The sequence below is a fragment of the Leptonychotes weddellii genome, chromosome 12 (genome assembly GCF_054177405.1).
Source record: "Leptonychotes weddellii isolate Sample4059 chromosome 12, ASM5417740v2, whole genome shotgun sequence".
Taxonomy (NCBI): Eukaryota; Metazoa; Chordata; class Mammalia; order Carnivora; family Phocidae; genus Leptonychotes; species Leptonychotes weddellii.
The window spans coordinates 13,418,800-13,439,325 of NC_138380.1; the positions used below are offsets into that span (position 1 = coordinate 13,418,800).

General features: G+C 41.0%; 1 protein-coding gene across 1 annotated transcript in view; it reads left to right on the forward strand.

Annotated features, from left to right (window-relative positions):
* The first annotated feature begins 8,642 nt into the window (after window positions 1–8,642).
* Window positions 8,643–20,526, forward strand: part of SVOPL (SVOP like) — a 46,806-nt gene continuing 34,922 nt past the window's right edge. The window contains exons 1-5 of the mRNA XM_081800906.1: window positions 8,643–9,080; window positions 9,264–9,355; window positions 12,580–12,678; window positions 17,492–17,563; window positions 19,105–19,229. Of these exons, the coding sequence (XP_081657032.1) occupies window positions 8,999–9,080; window positions 9,264–9,355; window positions 12,580–12,678; window positions 17,492–17,563; window positions 19,105–19,229 (470 nt within the window). The 5' untranslated portion in view covers window positions 8,643–8,998. The remainder of the gene's footprint in view (window positions 9,081–9,263; window positions 9,356–12,579; window positions 12,679–17,491; window positions 17,564–19,104; window positions 19,230–20,526) is intronic.

A 20,526-nucleotide genomic window follows, 5' to 3' on the forward strand; every position in this document is an offset into this window, starting at 1 on the left:
ACACACACACACACATTTGCAAATGGTTTTTCTTATTCTTTTAATTTTTGAAATTGTGGCAAAATACCCATAAAATAAAACTGACCATTATACCAATTTTAAAGTGAACAATGCAGTGGCATTTTTTAAAGATTTATTTATTTATTTTAGAGAGAGAGAGAGAGAGAGTGAGTGTGTGCAAGTGAGGGGAAGGGCAGAGGGAGAGGGAGAATCTTCAGCAGACTCCCTGCTGAGCGCGGAGCCTGAGGCGGGACTGAATCCCACGACCCTGAGATCATGACCTGAGCCGAAATCAAGAGTCAGACATTCAACCCGCTGAGCCACGCAGGCGCTCCTAGTGGCATTTAGTTGTACAATTTACAATGTTGTGCAGCCAAGGCTACTATCAAAGAGGGTCTCCTGTGCCAGGCCACCTTGTGGACTCCCAGCCAGTCAGTGATTTGATTGTGTCTGGGGGAAGCACCTACCGCTGACCCAACAGGTCATGGCCAGTGATGGAGGGCAGTGGGGGCATGTGGTCCAGGCCTGCTTAGGACAGTGGGCTGGTCAGCACCGTGAGCAACATGTCAACTCTCCATTGGTTCACTTTTCCAAAAAGAATTTTTATGGTAAAAGAACTAGCCTTTCTAAAAATTCAAACAATGAGATAAGCATAAAGAAGAAAGAATGGGAAAAAACCCTACATTCTCCTTGCTCTCTTCTCCCTTGTCCCACTGGCCGGGTCCTGCTCATCCTTCAGGCCTCCACTCAGAATTGCCTACAGAAGCCTCCCCAGGTCTCAGGACTGAACAGAGCGGGGGCCCTCCTACGTGTACCAGAGCAACCTCCACTTACCCCTGGGACCACGCTGCTCCCGTCTGACTCCATACCTTTGCTCCCCATAAGACTGTAGGTCCTTCGGGGCCAGGAACTGCTTTGTTATATTCAATTGCCTGATACATAGTAGCGCTCCACAAATATTTGCTGAAAGACAAAACACAGTTTTAGACATCTCTCCTGAAATCTCCCTTTAGGTACATATTCAAATAAAATTTTATAAATTGGGATGAATATATACATACCTATACGTTATGGATACATGTGCATTATGTATACACCTCTTGGAAAATGCTTTTCAACACTAAATAGCCTTTCACTAAGATGTTTTAAATGGTATTCTGATTAGCCACTTCTCTACTGGTGGGTATTGGTTATATCCAATTCTTTTGTTGTTGTTGAAACAACTGAGTGGTGACCTTCTTTGTATGTATCTTTGTCTGCCTTTTGACTAGCCCATTAGGATGAATCCTGGGAGTGAAATTGCTTAGTCAATATTCTTTCATCTCTGCCTAATTGCCTTCCAGAAAGGTTGTAGCAATGTACACTCCAAGCGATAATTTGAGTGCTTATTTCCCTTTCACAGGGTATAATCAATCTTTGAGATTTTTGCGAATCTGATAAAGGAAAATGATAGCTCTTTTTAATTTGAAGGCATGGTTACTAGTTAGGTTGAACATAATTTCATTTATCACCCACTGTACTTATTCTTCTGTGTTTGTTCCTCACGTCTTGACCCCTCCGTTGTTTCCTTCCTGACCTACACGAGCCTTTGTTAAACACGTATGTTGCAGATAGTCTGTGTTGGTTTACATTTATTGAATTTTATAATTTTTATATTGAAGTAGTAAGTGCCTATGGCAACAAGTCAAATCGCCGGATGAGTTTACAACAGAAATAAACAATCTCCTGACTTGATTTCCCCATCCCCAGAGAAATTTCTTTTGTTTTTTTATTTTTTTAGTTTTTCTGGTGATTATCTTTATAGTTAAAACAACATAATTGTATTTTATTTCTTAGTTTATCAGCTTAAGACAGTATCAATCCATTGTTCTCTAGACAAAGGATGAGGATTTAGGTCATTATTTCCTCTTTGCCATTCTCCCAATATTTCATAAGTATCTTAAAAAAAACCAACAGCAAGTGTTTTTCATGTTATTAAAAACACTACATAAATATAATTTTAAATGCTGGATGTATTATCAGTTTTTAGAACCATTCCCTCGTCACACTTAGGTCATTTCCAATTTATTATTGTTAAAATAGACTTGAATAAACTTAAAAAAATTTTTTTTCTGGGTAAACTTTGTATAGAGAGCATTTTCCACATTTGAGATACGTCCTTGGGACAAATTGTTAGAGCTGGGAATACCAGTTCAGATGAAACTAGTTTTAAAACCTTTTGATACATTGCCAAATTGGCACGAACTATTTGAAAGGAGTAGAATAATGGTTTTCAGGTGGGGGCTAGGTAGGGCTCACTGTATCAGGATCACCTGGAAAAAATTTGCAAGCCATCCGTGTCACTCCGTATTGATGTTGAAATGTTGGGGTCCGGGAGTGAACGGTCAGGAAAGAATTCTTGAGACGTCTTCGGTGCAAAAAAAGGTGGTTTTATTAAAGCTCGGGGACAGGACCCGGGGGCAGAAGGAGCTGCACTGGGATTGTGAGGAGTGGCTGATTATATACTTCCAAGTTGGGAGGGGATTAGGAGGAATAGCGTAAGTCTCTAAGGAATTTGAAAGCCAGATTTCAAGGACCTTGAGAAGCTAGCTGTTAGGGAAAGGTCATTTATTGCTGTCTAGTAAAACGTTAGTCATGAGACCCTTTAGATATATTATCGGTGGGCCATATGCTTGGAGGATGATTGCTAACGTATATGTTGGTGCGGGTGTGGGGGTGGGGTGGGAGGAATAGAGATAAAGGAAGTTTCCAAAGGGATTTTTATATGGGATCCTGGAGGTCCAGCTAACGTCAAGCTAGTTTTTTTTTTTTCCCTCTTGAAAGTGATTTTTTTTTAAATTAATTAATTAATTAATTAATTAATTTTTTTATTCTTATGTTAATCCCCATACATTACATCATTAGTTCTAGATGAAGTGTTCCATGATTCATTGTTTGTGCATCGTCAAGCTAGTTTTGCTTCTAGCAAAGTATTGTTGTTTTTCTTTTTTTAAATTTTATTTAATTTAAATTCAATTAATTAACACATAATGTACTATTAGTTTTCAGAGGTAGAGTTCCGTGATTCATCAGTCTTTTTTTTTTTTTTAAAGATTTTATTTATTTATTTGAGAGAGAGAGAATGAGAGACAGAGAGCATGAGAGGGAAGAGGGCAGAGGGAGAAGCAGACCCCCTGCCGAGCAGGGAGCCCGATGCGGGACTCGATTCCGGGACTCCAGGATCATGACCTGAGCCGAAGGCAGTCGCTTAACCAACGAGCCACCCAGGCACCCCGATTCATCAGTCTTATATAACACCCAGTGCTCTAGCAAAGTATTAACTTTGTAGCAGTTGGAGCTCCTTGAGGAAGGTCACCCTGCCTGTCCTAATATTTGTCAATAAGCTATAAGTTGTAAGGAAATTCAGTTTTTTTCTTTTTTACCTTTGTTCTCCACATCACATACCACCTCCTTCTTGAGGTTGAGAGTCACTGGTAAGGAAGGAAGAACAGGGGCTTTGAGGTGTGGTGTGTTTAATAACGTGGGGATGAGGGGGTGGTACCTTGATTTGTAGTGTTTGCTGATTTCCCTGGTGTAACTATTCCCACCATGGCTGGTTTTAAATTACCAACGTGCTGTTATTGAATACAGAGGTGGGAAGAGATGTGTGCAGTCTGCCCTCAGAAACTGGTGGGAGCGGTCTCCAGCACAGCACCATAATACCTGGCATGCACATCGTCCTGTCTCTTACATGTATGTTTTTATGTATGTAGTTTTTCATTCCCGTTCACCCACATCCCAAGCTCTCACTCCTTTTGCCCTGTAGGTAGTCACTGTAATGGCATTTTCATATATCTACGTAAAATGTAAAATGTACAGTTTTGGGGTACGGATTTTCATTTTACATAAGTTATATGGTTCTTGTTCTTTTTCTTGCTCTTATTTTTAGTTACTCTCTTCGTTATTTTTGTGATTATAAATAGTATCTTTATAGCACTGGTTCTTATGTGGATTCTTCAGGGGGGATGCCTGCCCATCCCTCCATCTTTCCTGACTTCCAGCTCTTGTTTATCATGGATAATTTTACTCATTGTTGAGGGTATTAACATTTCCATTTAGGGGGCACCTGGGTGGCTCAGTCGGTTAAGCAGCTGCCTTCGGCTCAGGTCACGATCCCAGAGTCCTGGGATCAAGCCCCACGTTGGGCTCCCTGCTCAACAGGGAGTCTGCTTCTCCCTCTCCTTCTGATGGTCGCTTCCCCTGCTTGTGCTCTCTCTCTCTGACAAATAAATAAATTAAAAAATATTTTACATTTCCATTCAGTTCTGAAACCACAATCAAGTCTATGTATTTTATTCAAATGTTGACTCTAAACCTGAAAATGGATAAACGGTCTTTTTTTAACGACCATATAAATATTGCTCACTTTAGGACCGAGCATTATATGTGAAGATTATATATTTTTTTTGATGTCCAATGTCATGACCAAAAGGAATTCTCTCTTCTTTATCTCATCGGTTGCCTAAAACCATGCTACATTTTAGTTTCATTCATATTATAAAAACAAAATAATATGAATCTCCTCTTCAATCAAGAAAAATGTGGAATCATATGGGGCGCCTGGCTGGCTCCGTCAGTAGAGCACGTGACTCTTGATCTCAGGCTTGTAAATGAGAGCCTCCCATTGGGTGTAGAGATTACTTAAAAATAAAAACTTAAAAAAAAATCACAAATGTGAATCTCCCTTTCTGGGATCAGCTTCCATTCAGAAAGCTGTGAAGTAATTATCTTGGACCTAACATCTTCTGCCAGGCCCTCTGTGATGAATTGCTTCTCTTTGCTGATAAGAGAAGGGAGGAATGTAGGATATTTATGACCCATGGAACTACCTAATCAGGTTAGAACATACGAATTAAAACTTGCTCTGCTCAATAGTAAATGGCAGATTTCCTGGGTTTCTTTTTTTTGCCACTCACTACAAAAAGGAGAATTGCTGGAGGTTGTTTTATTACTCTTCTAAACGTAAGCCTTGGTGATTGTTAAAATTTTAAAACATGTTTTGATTGCTATGAGAGGTCATAAAACTTGACTGTAGGAGAGATTAAGTGTTGATTAAAGATTGAGGATTGAGCTTATTGTTAAGCATTTTATTTGTAACTGAACTCAAAATGAACTTAGTGGGATTTAAAAAATTATTTTCCCACCCAACTAAATGGTTTTATTCTCTAAGACTCTAAATGGCCAGAATCACTTTCAGTTGTTAAGTCTGCTGCTGTGATTTGAATTACTACTTCTTAGAAAAAAAATTTTTTTTGGATGCAATTTGCATACAGTAAAATTGACCATTTTAAAGTATATAATCTGGTGAATTTTAGTACAATTTTAGTGCCAGTTTGTACAATCCTCACCATTATCTAATTCTCACTGAATGGTCTTGTTTTCAAATTTTGATTAAGTTAAATCTGTTACCAGTTCATCTTTCCATCTAGAAATGTGATGGTCAGTCATAGCTAAGCTTTTTTTAAGAATTTATTTATTTATTTTAGAGAGAGAAAGAGCGTGCATGGGGAAAAGGGCAGAGGGAGAGGGAAAGAGAGAATCTCCAGCAGACTCCCCACTGAGCATGAAGCCCGACACGGGGCTCCATCTCACTGACCCTGAGATCATGACCTGAGCTGAAATCGAGTCAGACACTTAACTGAGCCACCCAGGCGCCCCTGTCGTAGCCAATTTTTAATGTGTCTCGAAGTCCTTTTATAATCAAAAGAAGGGGATTTTTTCTGCTAACTACTTCATTAAAAAAGTTACCAGATAAAGAACACCTCTCCAAGGGGTGTTTGGACAATGTCTGGAAAGGGAGTGGTAGTTCTAGAACAGTCTGTCATCGTGATTTTCAGGCTCTCAGATGGGCTGAGAGGCCAATTATTTTTTACTTTTTCCACTCTGGGAAAATAACAGCTTTTTGTGCTTTTCAGGTTCTCTCTTGGGAAAGAGGATTAATGGACTTACTTCTGAGCATTATTGATCTATCTCTCATCTGGGAATATTTGTGTCTCTGTGATAGTGTTTTAAGAACACAAATAATATCAACATTACAGGATAGTTGTTTTGATGTGTATCTTTTGTGTCCCTGACTAGAAAAAAAACTCCTTAGGGCAGAGAACATGCCAGACCTTCCTTTGAAGTCTTCACAGGAGCTCACACAATACAAGACCCAGAGCTAGCAAACACGAGTGACCTTGACGTGCTGCTCTAGACTGGCTTGTGGCTATCTCTATATTCTGGGGAAAAAATGCCTCTGTTTGAGTTCTGGTTCTGCTATTTACTTAGTGGTCTGACATTGGAAAAGTTATTTTAAAATCTCAGAACCTCACTTTCTGAACTGATTTTGAAAAATGTTATACATCTTCAAAAGCAGATGGTAAAATGAATTCCAAATGCACCCATCATCCTCAATAATTTTCAACATATGGGCATTCTTTATTCTATATGCCCATCTATTTCTTATGCACTGTATTGCACACTACCATTGAATTGTTTTAAAAATTTATTTATTTGTTTTTTTGTGGGGAGTGGGACGAGAAGCAGAGGGAGGGGGAGAGAAAGAATCTCCAGCAGACCCCCCACTGAGCATGGGGCTGGATGCAGGGCTCGATCACATGACCCTGAGATCATGACTTGAGCCAAAATCAAGAGTCAGACACTTAACCAACTGAGCCACCTAGGTGCCCTCTCACTGAATTATTTTAAAATGAATCCCAGACATCGTATAATTTCGTCTCTAAATATTTTAGTATATATCCCTACTATACAAAGATTCTTTTTTTCTGCTATAGCCATAATATCATTGTCACACCAAATGATGTCATCAAAAATTCCTTAATATTATCCAACTTTTGCATTTGCTTACATTTCCCTGACTTTCCTCTCCTCTCTTCTTCATCTCATTCTCTTGGATGATGTTTTACAGCTGGTTTATTTGAATGAGGATCCAAATAAGATCAACTCATTTATTTGGTTGATTTGTCTCTTTAGTCTATAAGTTCCCCTTTCCTCTTTTCATCTTGTCATTTTTTCTTTTTTTTTTTTTTTTAAAGATTTTGTTTATTTATTTGACAGAGAGAAAGACACAGCGAGAGAGGGAGAAGCAGGCTTCCCGTGGAGCAGGGAGCTCGATGCGGGGCTCGATCCCAGGACCCTGGGATCATGACCTGAGCCGAAGGCAGACGTTCAACGACTGAGCCACCCAGGCGCCACCATCTTGTCATTTTTTCATTGAAGAAGTTGGGTCGTTTATCTTATACGACTTCCCACATTCTGGATTTTTTCTTATTGCAGCCACATGGTACAGTTTAATGAGTTTCTTCTTCATCTCCTGTATACATTGGTAGAGCTAGAGGATCGGATTCTGCTTGAACTTCTTCTTAAGAGAATACATCACAGGTGGTGTATACTCCAGTCTTATTGCAGCTCATCAGGACCACGTGATATCTGATTGTCTCTCTTTTGGTGGCATTAAGATTTGTAGATGGCTACAGGTCTTATCCATCTCTTACCCATTTCTTCATCAGCCTTTCACCTAGTAGTTTATCAGCCATTGGTAATCATTGCCTAGATCCACTATTTCATCGAGTTGCAAAGTCATGATAATTTAATTCCATTCATCCTTCTTTTCCTTGCATGTGTTAGCTGAAATTAAAAACAATTTTCTTTCACCAACTGTTTGGTTACTCTGAAGTACCAAGAATTTGTACAAGAAAGACAAGATATTTACTAGTTTTCAGAATAATGAGTTGGTTTCTTAGTATTCTCCAAAGATGATTAGTTGGATTTTCATTTCACTGTTGCTATGAACAATGGATTTTGATATCTTTGATGTGTTTCAATTCTTTGCAGTCATTATTCTTCTTGATGCTTAAATGATCCCATCTTTGGCTGATGGGAGCCTTTTTAAGTTGAATCTTGTAATCTTTTGTTACAACCCCAGGAGTGTTTGATATCTTCCTTGCTATCTGGTATGACAAGATGTTCCAGGCTCAATTTACACATTTCCTGTCCCAGATCCAGAATTAGCCATTTATCTAAGGCACCAGGGTTTCTTTTAATGGGAAATAGGAAAGAAAACAATCAGGGCTCTAGGAGTGCTCATTAGTCATTTTTTCCAGACTCTTCCAGTGGATAATGTTAGGATATGTATATATGTAAAACACAGTGAATTCATAGTGATATCTCCAATTCAAAGTTAGGATTATAAGATTTTTATATAACTTCTCTGATTTTTGTATTGTTTTTCTTTTACACCCAAAGTCTTGATTCATAATCATATTAATGTAATTACTACTTGCTTTATCCTACAATATATACTAGTATCAAAATAATGATACCAATATTAATACTACAATCTAATTACTGAGAATAGGTTAGGATTTCTATTTATCCCTCTAGGGATATAAAGTTAAATGACCTCAAGAGTTAAATGTCTTCAAGTCATTTGGAAAAAACTTCACTAAGTTGATACTCAGCTTTCTTTGTTTTGTTTTTCTTTTGATTTCTAGAATTAAGAATCCTTCTTTGGGCTAAATACAAGAAGGGGGAGGGAGCCAATAAAAAGAAGTGCTCCTGGGTTTCTGTCAGAATGAAAAGAAAATGTTACATAGAAAGCACACTATACACCCCAAGATCTACGGGAATGTAAAGCGCCGGCTACTGTGATTATTTCTCTGTAGCAAAGGCCATCTTCACTCCCAGATAGAGGATGCTATCGGCTAAATTGTCCAGAGCTCACCTGGCCCCTGACTCAGGTTGATTACTAGCCACTGGGGCCCCATCGTCTCATTTGGCCATTTGACCTCTCCATGTCTCAGGGTCTTTATATGTAAGATGGTGATGAATTAGAAAACTAACCTCACAGATTTTCTGTGAAGATTAAAGGAAAATGTGCATTCTATTATATATTTTTCTTCTTCCCTCTCCCGCTTCCATCTGGGAAGCCATGTGGGGAATTGGGACCATTTAGAAGATGGCGACCAAGCAGATGGAGCCGGTCACCATCATTAGCCTTCGGAAGCTGAGCCCGGAGACCCCAGAGACCCAGCCAAAAGGTAAGATGATCATGGAAGCCTCGGACCCTCAAGCTGCTTCTTAATTTCCGCCTGTATTTACTAGGTTTTTTATAATAATGAATTGGTTTCCCAACATCTTTCTCTTCATTATTAGTGAGCAATTGTCCACATACATTCCCTTCCCACAGAGGCTATTCCTCTCACTCTGCCCTTCCTTGTTAGAGTCAAAGACATTCACCGTGGAAGATGCCGTGGAGACCATTGGATTTGGACGTTTCCACATTGCCCTGTTTCTGATCATGGGCAGCACTGGGGTGAGTGCTCTGTGGAGATCATTTGAATCTCTAAAGCGAATTCATTATTGGACACATAGAGTCTTCCACTGACCTCCAGCTCTGGGATGTCCATTCAGGGAGGGGAGTGAAAGGGAGCAGGAACCCTGTGAGGGGGTTAATTAAAAAATAAATTTCATCTACCTTTGGCAGGTATTTGGTTATGAGCATATAAATATCTGTGTCTTTATGTTCTGGGAATTCAGTATTCATTTAAAAAAATGGTTTAAATTTCTTCCTTCTCTGGGAAGAGAGGAGAAAACTAGTATCACTCTAAGTAAAATTAGACACATGGTCCTCAAATATTTTGTGCATAAGAATCATACGGGACACCTGTTGTCATTACAGATTTCCAGAACCTTTAGGAGACACTAATGAAGGTTTGCTATTTTGAGAAAAAAAGAGTGACAGCTCAGTCGCAGGGCTTTGACCAATAGTGGGACTGTCCCAAGAGACCACTACTGCTTCCTCTTTTTCTCATAGGTGCAGTGAGAATATGTTAGGAATATGATAGTGATAATGCGACAGAATGGAAAAACTGAGAGAAGTGGTAAACATGACAATGGTTTAAGGCGGGACATGAAGATAGCCAAGAGGACACTAGTGAGTAAATAATAGAGAGCCCTGACCCTCGCCCTCAGCTAAATGGTATGAGAAAAAGAGTGATGTGAGCTGGTGGGAGCACTTGGCAAGTTCTGATGCAGGGCTCCAAAGCCTTGTGTTCTCAGGAGGCAGTCCAGGAATGGAGAGAAAAGTAAGACACATCCTGATCCTACTTTTATAATAACCAACTGTGATACAATTTAGAACATTTCTTCATCTATAAAGTAATGCCTCACCTAGGCTCCAAAATGTTAAGTTCCATATTACAAGGGACAAATGGGTGTGACTGGGGAGGGTTTTATCATAACTTTCAACCAGAACGTCTCCACTTCTGTTTTACATATATGATTTCATTACATGGTCCCCTTGGCTTAAACACTGTTAAACTCTCTGCATCTTTTACCTTCAAATATGTTGGGAACCCTGTCTTTTCTTCCATTATAGCCCTCTGGCAAGTGATATGCAGAATTTTTTTTACCTTCCCAAATCAACCAAACCGCCTATACAAAGGGGGTGTATTTTTATTAGTTATTATCTGTATTAGAAAGATGGTGCTAGTGTACGCCCTTCCCAAAGGATAGGTATCACTTTTGTATAGGTAACCCCTGATGTCCATATCCAGATCCATGTCCATGGAGATTGTATGTCTATTGCACATTTACACTTGATGTTGTTGTGAAATAGCTTCTGGTCTTTAAGTGTTTTATAACCTGCTTCAGTTCTTCCCAACCCATCAGGTAGGAAGGGCTATTTACCAGGCTGCCTCCTCCCTGTCTCACTCACACACACACACACACACACACAAACGCACACACCTGTTTAATTGGGTGTGGTAACCAAATCCCTTCCCTGGTTTTAGGATGGACTGCACTGGATGGATCTTCTCATCAGAATAGGTGTGTTGACAGTGATGGGCATGGCTCCTCCTGGCCATGGTCTCTTAAGGTTCTTGGTCAGAGACAGTGGGAGCAATAGTTGGGTTTCAGGGCCTCACGTGACCAGGGTGTATGTAATAACATCACAATAGCAACACAGCCTCAGTCTGTGACCAGGCATCCTGAATCCTGGTGTTCTCTGAGGTCTTCTAAGATCTTCTTATACGGTGCTGCTCCTCTGTGTCCCTCTCCCCTAAGGCTATTATATCAGAGTGGGGCAGAGTCTTATCCCTTATTGGCTTATTTTCTCCTAAGACCACTTGGAGGAGTAGAGTCCTGATTAACATTGACCCAACTGCTCCTCATTACTGAGAGAGAGAAGTTTAATAAATCAAACATCCCCTTCTAGAGGGGAGGGGGGTGGAAGGATGGGTTGGCCTGGTGGTGGGTATTGAGGAGGGCACGTTCTGCATGGAGCACTGGGTGTTGTGCACGAACAATGAATCATGGAACACTTCATCTAGAACTAATGATGTAATGTATGGGGATTAACATAAGAATAAAAATAAATAAATAAATAAAAATAAAAAAATAGAATGTAAAAAAAAAAAAAATAAATAAATCAAACATCCTTCTGAGGTTGTCATGCTGTCTCTTATTCATTTTACTTTTTGGGCTAAAATTACACCAGCTATCTGAACTCTAAATATGAGTAAAGTACTTTCCAAGAAGAGACAAACTTTATGATATCTTTCCAATTCCCATATAGTAGCTAACACCACTATACTTTATTCATCCCAGACCTTTGAGTTATAAATATAATATTTATATTATAAATAGTGTCTCCTAAAGGTTCTGGAAATCTGTAATGACAACAGGTGTCCCATACGATTCTTATGCACAAAATATTCTCGTTAAATGGATATTAAAGTACACTTCCTATCATGCGGAGCTCTGGTAAATCTTGTGTCTAATTTTGTGTTACTAGTTTTCTCCTCTCTTCCCATATAATACATAATCCACACAAATATCAATTCTTTTCTAGCATCTACATCTTCCTTTCCCTGGGAGATAAACTCACCCTACAATGGATTGCAAGATACAGACAGAGGATGATATTCAAACTTCTTATTGAAAGAAGTATTTGGGAGCATAGCTTACACTAGGTTTGCCAAATAGACCTTCTTTCCTGGTGATGAACTCATTGTTTTGTACTTGCTGCTTTACTCTCTTCTGGTTTTCATGAAGTTTGCCCTCCAGCTCAGCTTCTTGAGATCAGAGACTATTTCACAAATCCATTTGGAAGGGCTATGCCCTGAGACCTTTGCAATGATGAGTATGAAGCCACAGAGCCAGGTTGATGTGGATGCTGGTAGTTAGTCAGGTCATCTACTACCTAAGTGACTCCCCCAACACACACACACACATAACACCCTCATAGTACTATAGTGCAAATACATGGATCAGCAACATCGCAAATAAATATATGTCATAATTCTGTGGGAGTCCTCTCAAATTATTCGAACCATAAACATTATATCCATGAAAGCCAAAGTTCTACTATACTTCATTACCCAACTAGCAGTGTTGAGTGGGTACACTGTAGGTGCTCCCTCAGTGCGGAAGGGAAGGAGGAGATTAGGATTAGAAGGATGATGGACAGGCACACATGGGAAGAATTGATGAGAAACCAACACTAAGATGTGGTGTTTTCCCTCCTTCTTTAAGGTTGTCGAGGCCATGGAGATCATGTTAATAGCAGTCGTGTCTCCTGTCATCCGCTGTGAATGGCAGCTGGAGAATTGGCAGGTGGCTTTGGTGACCACGGTGAGTGCCTGCTTCGGGTGCTTTGAATGAACCAACTGAGAACCAGGGCTTCTGCTCCCCTTCCTCCATCCCACAAGGCTAAGAGCCAAAGGCTACCTCACTGCTTGGTGTGTTGGCTTCCAAAGCTCATGGGTTTACAGGCCCAAACTACCATTTGGGGTCTTTCTATTTTTTTTCTCTTTTCCTGTAAGGAGCACAACCTTGAACTGCTTCTTTTCTAGCCCCTAGCAAGAGGCTAGAAGAGACAAATGCAAGTCAGAGAGAGTAGCCCTTAAGTCATGGATTAGTTATGGGTTGAGTCAGACTGCAAATTAGTTGGACCATAGTGACTTACGGAGTCACCAAATCACGCTCACGGAATTGTATTGTGGTATGCATTCAACTTTTCTCGAAGATCGTTGTGAATAGCCTTATGAAGTGCACAAGTTTTGCTACAGAGTGGAATTAAGGATATTCTACAGCATTCTTTCAAAAGGTGTTTATTAAGTACCCATGAATTGCCAGCCGGCTTTGTGTGCACGCATGTGTGTTGGCAGGAGTACAAGCAGCCCCATGTTGCTTGAATAGAAAGTCAGGAAGAGGGAACAATGGGAGACAAGGCTGCAGAGACAGGTGGGCATCAGAAGCATCTTGGAGTCCATGCATGGACTCCATTCGGGAGACCGCTGTGGGCCCCCACACCCCAACTTCAGTCAACACGCGCAAGCCCCCCAAACACAGTATAGTTGGCAGAGATCTATATGACAGTTTTTCCAAATTACTCTTTTACGTAACAAAGATCAATTTCACCTAAACACATCATTGATGTCATAGTCATTATGTATTTCTCGTTGAATGGATAGTAAAGTACACTTCCTATCATGCGGAGCTCTGGTAAATCTTTTTTTTAAAAAAAGTCTTAAAAGAGGCTCTTCATGCCTACAAATGTTGGAGTCTACACTGTGGATGACAGGGAGCCATGAAGGGGCCTTAAGGAGAGATGTGGTCAGCTTTCCAAGCGCCCTGAGGAGATGAGGTTGGAAGGTGGATACGTGAGCAGTAGTAAAGTGGCAGAGTGCATGGAGGCGAGGCAGTGTGTTCTGGAAGTATTTAAGAGGTCACATCAGCTGAGGAGGTGAAAGAAACGGAAGGTGTGGAGTGGAGAATTGATTTACTTGGGTATTGAAGCTGGTTTTCATGAGGGCAGGACTAAATAGAAATACAATGAGACAGGTGCCAACATCCTCACTGAGAGGAGAGTGTCAGGAGGCAGGGAGGCGCAGCTGGGTGAAGGATGCAGAGTCAGTTGGCGGAGGCCTTGAAAGACAGTAAGGCTTTATAAGAGAGTGAGAGTTATGGTCTGAAACTGGCCGTGGAGCATGCTGGAAGTTTTCCCCAGCCTCCTAGGCTTCTGGGGGTTATGGGCAGAGAGGAAGGGGTGTCCCCAGCTCTCACTCACTGCCTTAACCAAACTTGACCTGGGAATTCTTATCTGTGTTGGGAACCAGGAACCTCCTCCTCCCCTAAGGAACCGATCTGAGTTCTCCTCTCAGATAACGTATGTTATCCGCCCAGTTGTGTTTCCCTCTGTGTCATGGAGGCCAGGAAACGCGGAGCCCAGTTTTGGACTCAATCCCAGCAGCAAATGTACAAATCTGCTTATTTTCTGACATCCATTTCTCTCTTTAAAATCCCTTTATTAATTCTGTTGCACTTGTTCCTTTTTAAAAAAAATTCTAATGCTTTTAGAAGAGGGAAGGGGTATAAATAAAAATAGCTAAAGACCTTACCTGGGCTTGCAATGAAGTGACCCGGCCATTTTTCATTTCCTTCTACATACAAAATGCAGCTGCAGTTTGGAAAGCATTCCTTGTCAACCCTGTGCCTTTAGAGTGACCGCTGTAAGGTTCTGTGTAATTATCGTTGCACCACACCCCAGCGGGCTTGTGAATATGCACGTCTCTGTTCCTGAGGATGTTGGGGCACCTAGCTGTGGTGTTTGCATCCGTTGCTCCCATGAAACTATATTATATGATACACTTTCTATATTTACAAGTGACACTTCATCGGTTGCATTTATGTTGTTCTTGGTGGCATCTCCCTGATGTCACCTGTAACACGACTTCCTTGTCAGGTGGTTCACGGCTCAGGAGACTTTTCTCTAGGGAATTCAAGTCACCCCAGATGTGCCCATGTCTTGCTCTGAGTTCCTGGCTGGCTACTGTCTTTTTGTGGCTGTCACCCTGGCTGTGAGTCCCATCCGGCTTTGGCAACCGCGCCCTGGGCTCACTGGCCACGGCCTTGCCAACGGGAGGGGCTCGGACTGATTCAGCCAAGAGGCCACATTTTGACCAACTCCCAGGCTTCCCCATTCCCCGAGCCCGGTGCCACCTGCCATCTTCAGGACAACCTGGCCCGAGCAGATGTTAACCTTGAGGACTGTGGATGAATTACAGTCCCTCACGTTTTGTGACTAAGAGCTGGCGCTGAAGAAACAAAACTTCATGTGGTGCATAAAACAGAAATAGAAGAGTAATATTTATGCTCAAAATAAGTACCTGCAGAAAAAGCAGACCCAGGGCACCTGGGTGGCTCAGTCATTAAGTGTCTCCCTTTGGCTCAGGTCATGATCCAAGAGTCCTGGGATCAAGCCCCGCATCGGGCTCCCTGCTCAGCGGGAAGCCAGCTTCTCCCTCTCCCACTCTCCCTGCTTGTGTTCCCTATCTCACTGTGTCTCTCTCTGTCAAATAAATAAATAAAATCTTAAAAAAAAAAAAAAGAAAAAAAAGAAAAAGCAGACCCTCCAAAGGGAGGGGGAGAGACAGAGAGAGAGAGAGAGTTTATGTCTTCACCTCTGTGCAATTTCCCAAACAGGACTAGCATTCACAAGTTTTGGGGTTCACGTAGGCATTGAGTCAAGGTTTGTGCTCCAGACGGGCTTGATAATAAACAGCTCAGCCTTAGGAAAGTCATGTCTTTACACTGAATGGAAAGAAAACAAGGAAGAAAAAAAAATCTGCCACTTATGGGCGAGAACAGAGTAAACTTTAAATTTGATCTTATTTGACTCTTTGCTTCACCTTTATTAATCATTTAATTAAGCTTAATCCAGGGGCAATTAAGTCTATTAACCCAACATAGCATTGCAATAAACAAAAGTGTTTTAAATCCAAAGAGCCACTTTCCTCCCTGCCCTGGGCAGTCTATGATTGCTTCCTTTTATTCAAGTCTGGTCAAAAAGAAAAAAAAAATTAGTTTACTTCTTCCTTCTTGGAGGGAATTTGATAATTTCATAATAGAAATTGCTTAATTTCAGGGGCACCCAAATTTTGAGATTCCCCAATTGATATGACTTCTTAATTTTTTTTAAGATGTTTATTTATTCATTTGAGAGAGAGAGAGAGCACAAGTGGGGAGCGGGGGTGGAGGGACCGAGGGAGAAGCAGACTCCCTGTGGGGCAGGGAGCCCGATGCGGGACTCGATCCCAGGACCTTAGGATCATGACTTGAGTGGCAGGTAGACACTTAATCCACTGAGCCATCCAGGCACGCTGATATGATTTTTTTTTTTAATTGAGCTGCTGACATAGGGTTGACATTAAAAATATACATATTTGATAATTAAGCCTATTAGGAGATGAGAAAGAGGTAAAAAATCTTGCCATTGACTACCATCATCTTAAAAAAAAAAAAAAGAGTGAAGGGCACATTCATATCAACAATCAGAAAGAAAATTATTCCAGAATAAAAAGAGCCCTTAATATTTAATAAATTTAGATTTATTCAAAACATATCACATTGACCTTATTTTCAACGTTTTTTCTCAGGACTGATTAGATTTCATGATAGGGCAGCATCTGTCCCAAGACTGGCATTTAGAAAACACTGGCTTCTTCCCCCTCCCCTTCTATCCTAGAAAGCACAAGGTAGAGGATAGCATGGCTTTGTTGTTCAAGAATAGATATGATGTGTTTTTTTTTTTCTTCTTATAGTTCCCTGTGGAAGAAATGCGTTTGAGTCTTCTTATGAAGAGTAAGGAAGGGGAAAAAAAAGAGAAAGCAAAGCAGGCAGCAGAGAGAAACAGTTCTCTTACTGAAAAAGTCTTAGAAATGCAAACTAACACCTTTCCTTTGATTACTCTAGAGTCAATCAGAGATCTTACTAGAAAGGAAAGCAAATGAAGCTTGGAACTGCTTGAAAGAAGAAAAATAAGTAGCCTAAAGGCATAGACATCAGATCACAGCTCAGACTGAGTTAAAATGCTGGGATCACACCCAGGTTCTTGAATTTTATCCCGTGTAGGATAAGCTATTGTGAGAACAAGGATGGAAAAGAAACAGATTTATATTAGTTTTGAAGAGTGTTTCTGTATGGGGGCTTGGCTTGGGTGTTTATTTAAAGTTTGTGTTTACCTGTAAAAACATAAAGGAAAATTGCTTCTAGAAGTCTCAACTTGTGTGTGGGATCAGGCAGGTCATGAATGAATAGAGGTGGTTTTTCTTTTTTAATTCTTAAAATGGAAAAGCACAATTATACATCTGAGTAGAATGAGGCCAGGGCCATCATCTTGGATCAGAGGGAGATAAACTACCTGTTCCTCTGACCCCTGTTGCCACCTGGCGGCAGCCTCTCTATGTGTGGGGTGAACCGATGGGAAGCATCAGCCTCTGAAGCCCTGACCATGGGAACCAGAGGCAGGGGAGCTTTGTGAAGCTTCTACCCCTTGCACATTTCCAGTCAACTTTTCATGAAGATGAATGAATGGGAAATGCAGCTAATCAGCATATTCTAGAAAGCCTGCCTACCGGATCATTTTTTCTCACTCCACCTCCAGATGGTGTTTTTTGGCTACATGATATTCAGCATCCTCTTTGGCCTACTTGCTGACAGATATGGCCGCTGGAAGGTAGGTTGGCCTTGAAGAATGATTTGGAATTTTCTTTTGTGATGATGTCACCCCTGCTTCTCTTTAATGGACATTTCTTTGTCTATAACCAAGATAGAATGGGCAGAAATGTCCTTCTCTGACACCACGTGCCGGAATTCCAGGCTTGTCTTCTTGCTTTCTCATCTTTTCCTGGGGTACCTGTCCTCATACCAGGTCCCCGTCATCCAGGAATGGAATTGATGGGTGTGCACAGTCAGAAAATATGAGAATGTAGAGGAGGACACATAGAAACATAAGCAGCTTCACACAGTTAACTTGGGTGTAGCTTTGAAACGCAGCCACTTGCTCAAGGTCACATATCAACTAAGGTTAGACAGTAAGATCTAAACCTATGTCTTCTGATTAGAAACCTGGGTCTCTCTCTCTCTCTCTTTTTTTCCCCCTTGTCTGGTTTCTGGTAGGGAAGGCCACTCTAAGCATAAGCACAGGGGGACAAGCACCAAAGGAAAATAATTACAGAATTGGCTGTATGTTTTGAAGTACACGAAGTAAATATCATAGACATTCATAAATTAATCTGAAAACACAAGTATGTCAAAAAAAATGTAAAAAGCACAAGAAGACATTTTACAAAAAAATACACATGGTCAATGTATCTTGGAAAACATTTGATTGTGGGAGTAATCAAAAGGAAACATATTAGAAGATATGATTTTTGGGGTATCAAATCCATAAGGATTTTTTCTTTTTTTTTAGAGAAAGTTGCAAGTGTACAGACTTCATATTGGTATAGTTTTTCTGACCATCGGTTTGGCAGGATGAACCAAGAACCTTGAGAATACGCATTCTAGTCTGACCATTTTCTTTCCAGAAATCTAGCCCGATTAGATCCACAGAGGTTTCTGTGCAGACATTGTCACAGCTAACTGTAACCATGAGAAAACCTCAGCATTCAACCACAGGGAAGGGGTTATGCATGATATTACATGCATTATAGTACATTTTTCCACTGGAATATTTTGCAGCCATTAAAAATACGTTTTCCCTTTCAAGCAGGGAAAATAGGATAAAAACATGTTAACATGTCTTTTTTGAGGGGTTGGGAAGTCAAGCAAGATTTAAATATTTTTGTTTTTCTCTTTTTCTTCCATATTCTCTTCTGTGAATTTGTATTATTCTTATGATTAGGGAAAATGCAAATACCTTAAATTTTCTCCTCATCCCATTCCAACACAACACTTCCCTGTGCTCCTAATGAGGGCAGGTTTTTGCATCCTGATTTACAAGTTTGGGCTCCGGTCACCTGTTAGGGTGGATGCAGTCTGGCAGTTTTGAAGAATGGTCTAAATTTGGAATGTCTGGACTTTCAGGCAATACAATGGCATAGATCGTGTTATTTGACGATTGTGAGAGATCAGTGAGCTCCCTGTAGAATTAGCTTCTCTGAGAAGCAAACATCTGGATGGAAATTAAAAATCACCTTCAGAAGTTACATTTTCTCCCATTAACTTCTTCCATTGAGGCAGGTCCCATTAATAAGTCTCCTTTTGTTGCTTCAGATTTTGCTCATCTCGTTCCTGTGGGGAGCCTACTTCTCCTTGCTGACCTCTTTCTCTCCGTCCTACATCTGGTTTGTCTTCCTGCGGACAATGGTGGGCTGTGGTGTGTCTGGCCATGCACAAGGGTAAAGACTTCACCTAGCGGACGCTTGAGAGATGCATACACCACCAGATACTTACACATACGCTGTGGCTCATGGGCCAATTGCATCAACAAGTTGTAAATGTATAAGACTTCACTTGTGCTAATTATTTTTTAGCTTTTTATTTATTTTTAAATTTTTCTTGAAGTGATGGCTGCGAATTCCACTAGGAGCTATTTGCTCATCAGAATGTTTGATGGTGAGGCTAGCAGAGTGTACTAGCGGTGAATGTGTTTAAACTTTTTTGTCCCTAAGGCTGCTCTTTATTTTGTTAGACTAAACACTAAGCGAAATTGCTGTATGAGGTAGGTAATACAGTCTATTCATTGCTGGAGAATTTGTTGGAAAAGTTTAGTTTGATCAGAAGCACCTTTAACATTGAGGGGTAACCATTTTATTTATTTATTTTTAAAGATTTTATTTATTTATTTGAGAGAGAGAGAACAAGAGAGCAAGCACGAGCAGGGGGGAGGGGCTGAGGGCGAGGGAGAAGCCGACTCCCTGCCGAGGAGGGAGCCCGATGCGGAACTTGATCCCAGGACCCATGACCTTGAACTGACTGAGCCATCCTGGTGCCCAAGGAGTAACCATTTTGAAATGCCACTGCCCTGTGACTCAAAACTGTGTCTAAGTGCATTTGCAAAGCAGGGGGAGACCGCTGCGAGAGACGGTGGTTGCTTGTCCTTCTCTGCCCTGGGATAGGGGCGCAGTGTCTTCTTGCGCCTGGAGAGTTGCGCTAAAGGTTCAGCAACTCCGGAGCCTCCCTGAAATTCACGAGCCCCTCAGGCTACTGTCTCCCGGGTGCCTTGGAGCAGGTTACCCTTAGAATGTATTATCATGTCAAAGCACCCAATTATTACCTTAATGTGTTGCAGAAAGACTGTTCCTCCCTGGGGCATAAATTAAGCCCCGCTCTGAGCTGTGGAGCCCTACAGGAGTAGAAGTAAGCTTGACATTTATAACATCCCTCGGGGAACCAGCCTAATAAATATGTTAAGAAAGCCCAAACCCTGGTTAATAATTGCAACAGGGAAGGGCAATTAGAAAACTGAAGGGAGTATGATGCTATTTATTTGTCTCTTCACAAAATTAATTAGAAACCTGTGCTTTGACTGTCACCATTCACTGTGGCTAGCTATTTACTTTCTTTTAGGCGTATTTTAATTTCCCAAGTATGTTTTAGAAAGGGGAATCAGGGGCGCCTGGGTGGCTCAGTTGGTTAAGCGACTGCCTTCGGCTCAGGTCATGATCCTGGAGTCCCGGGATCGAGTCCCGCGTC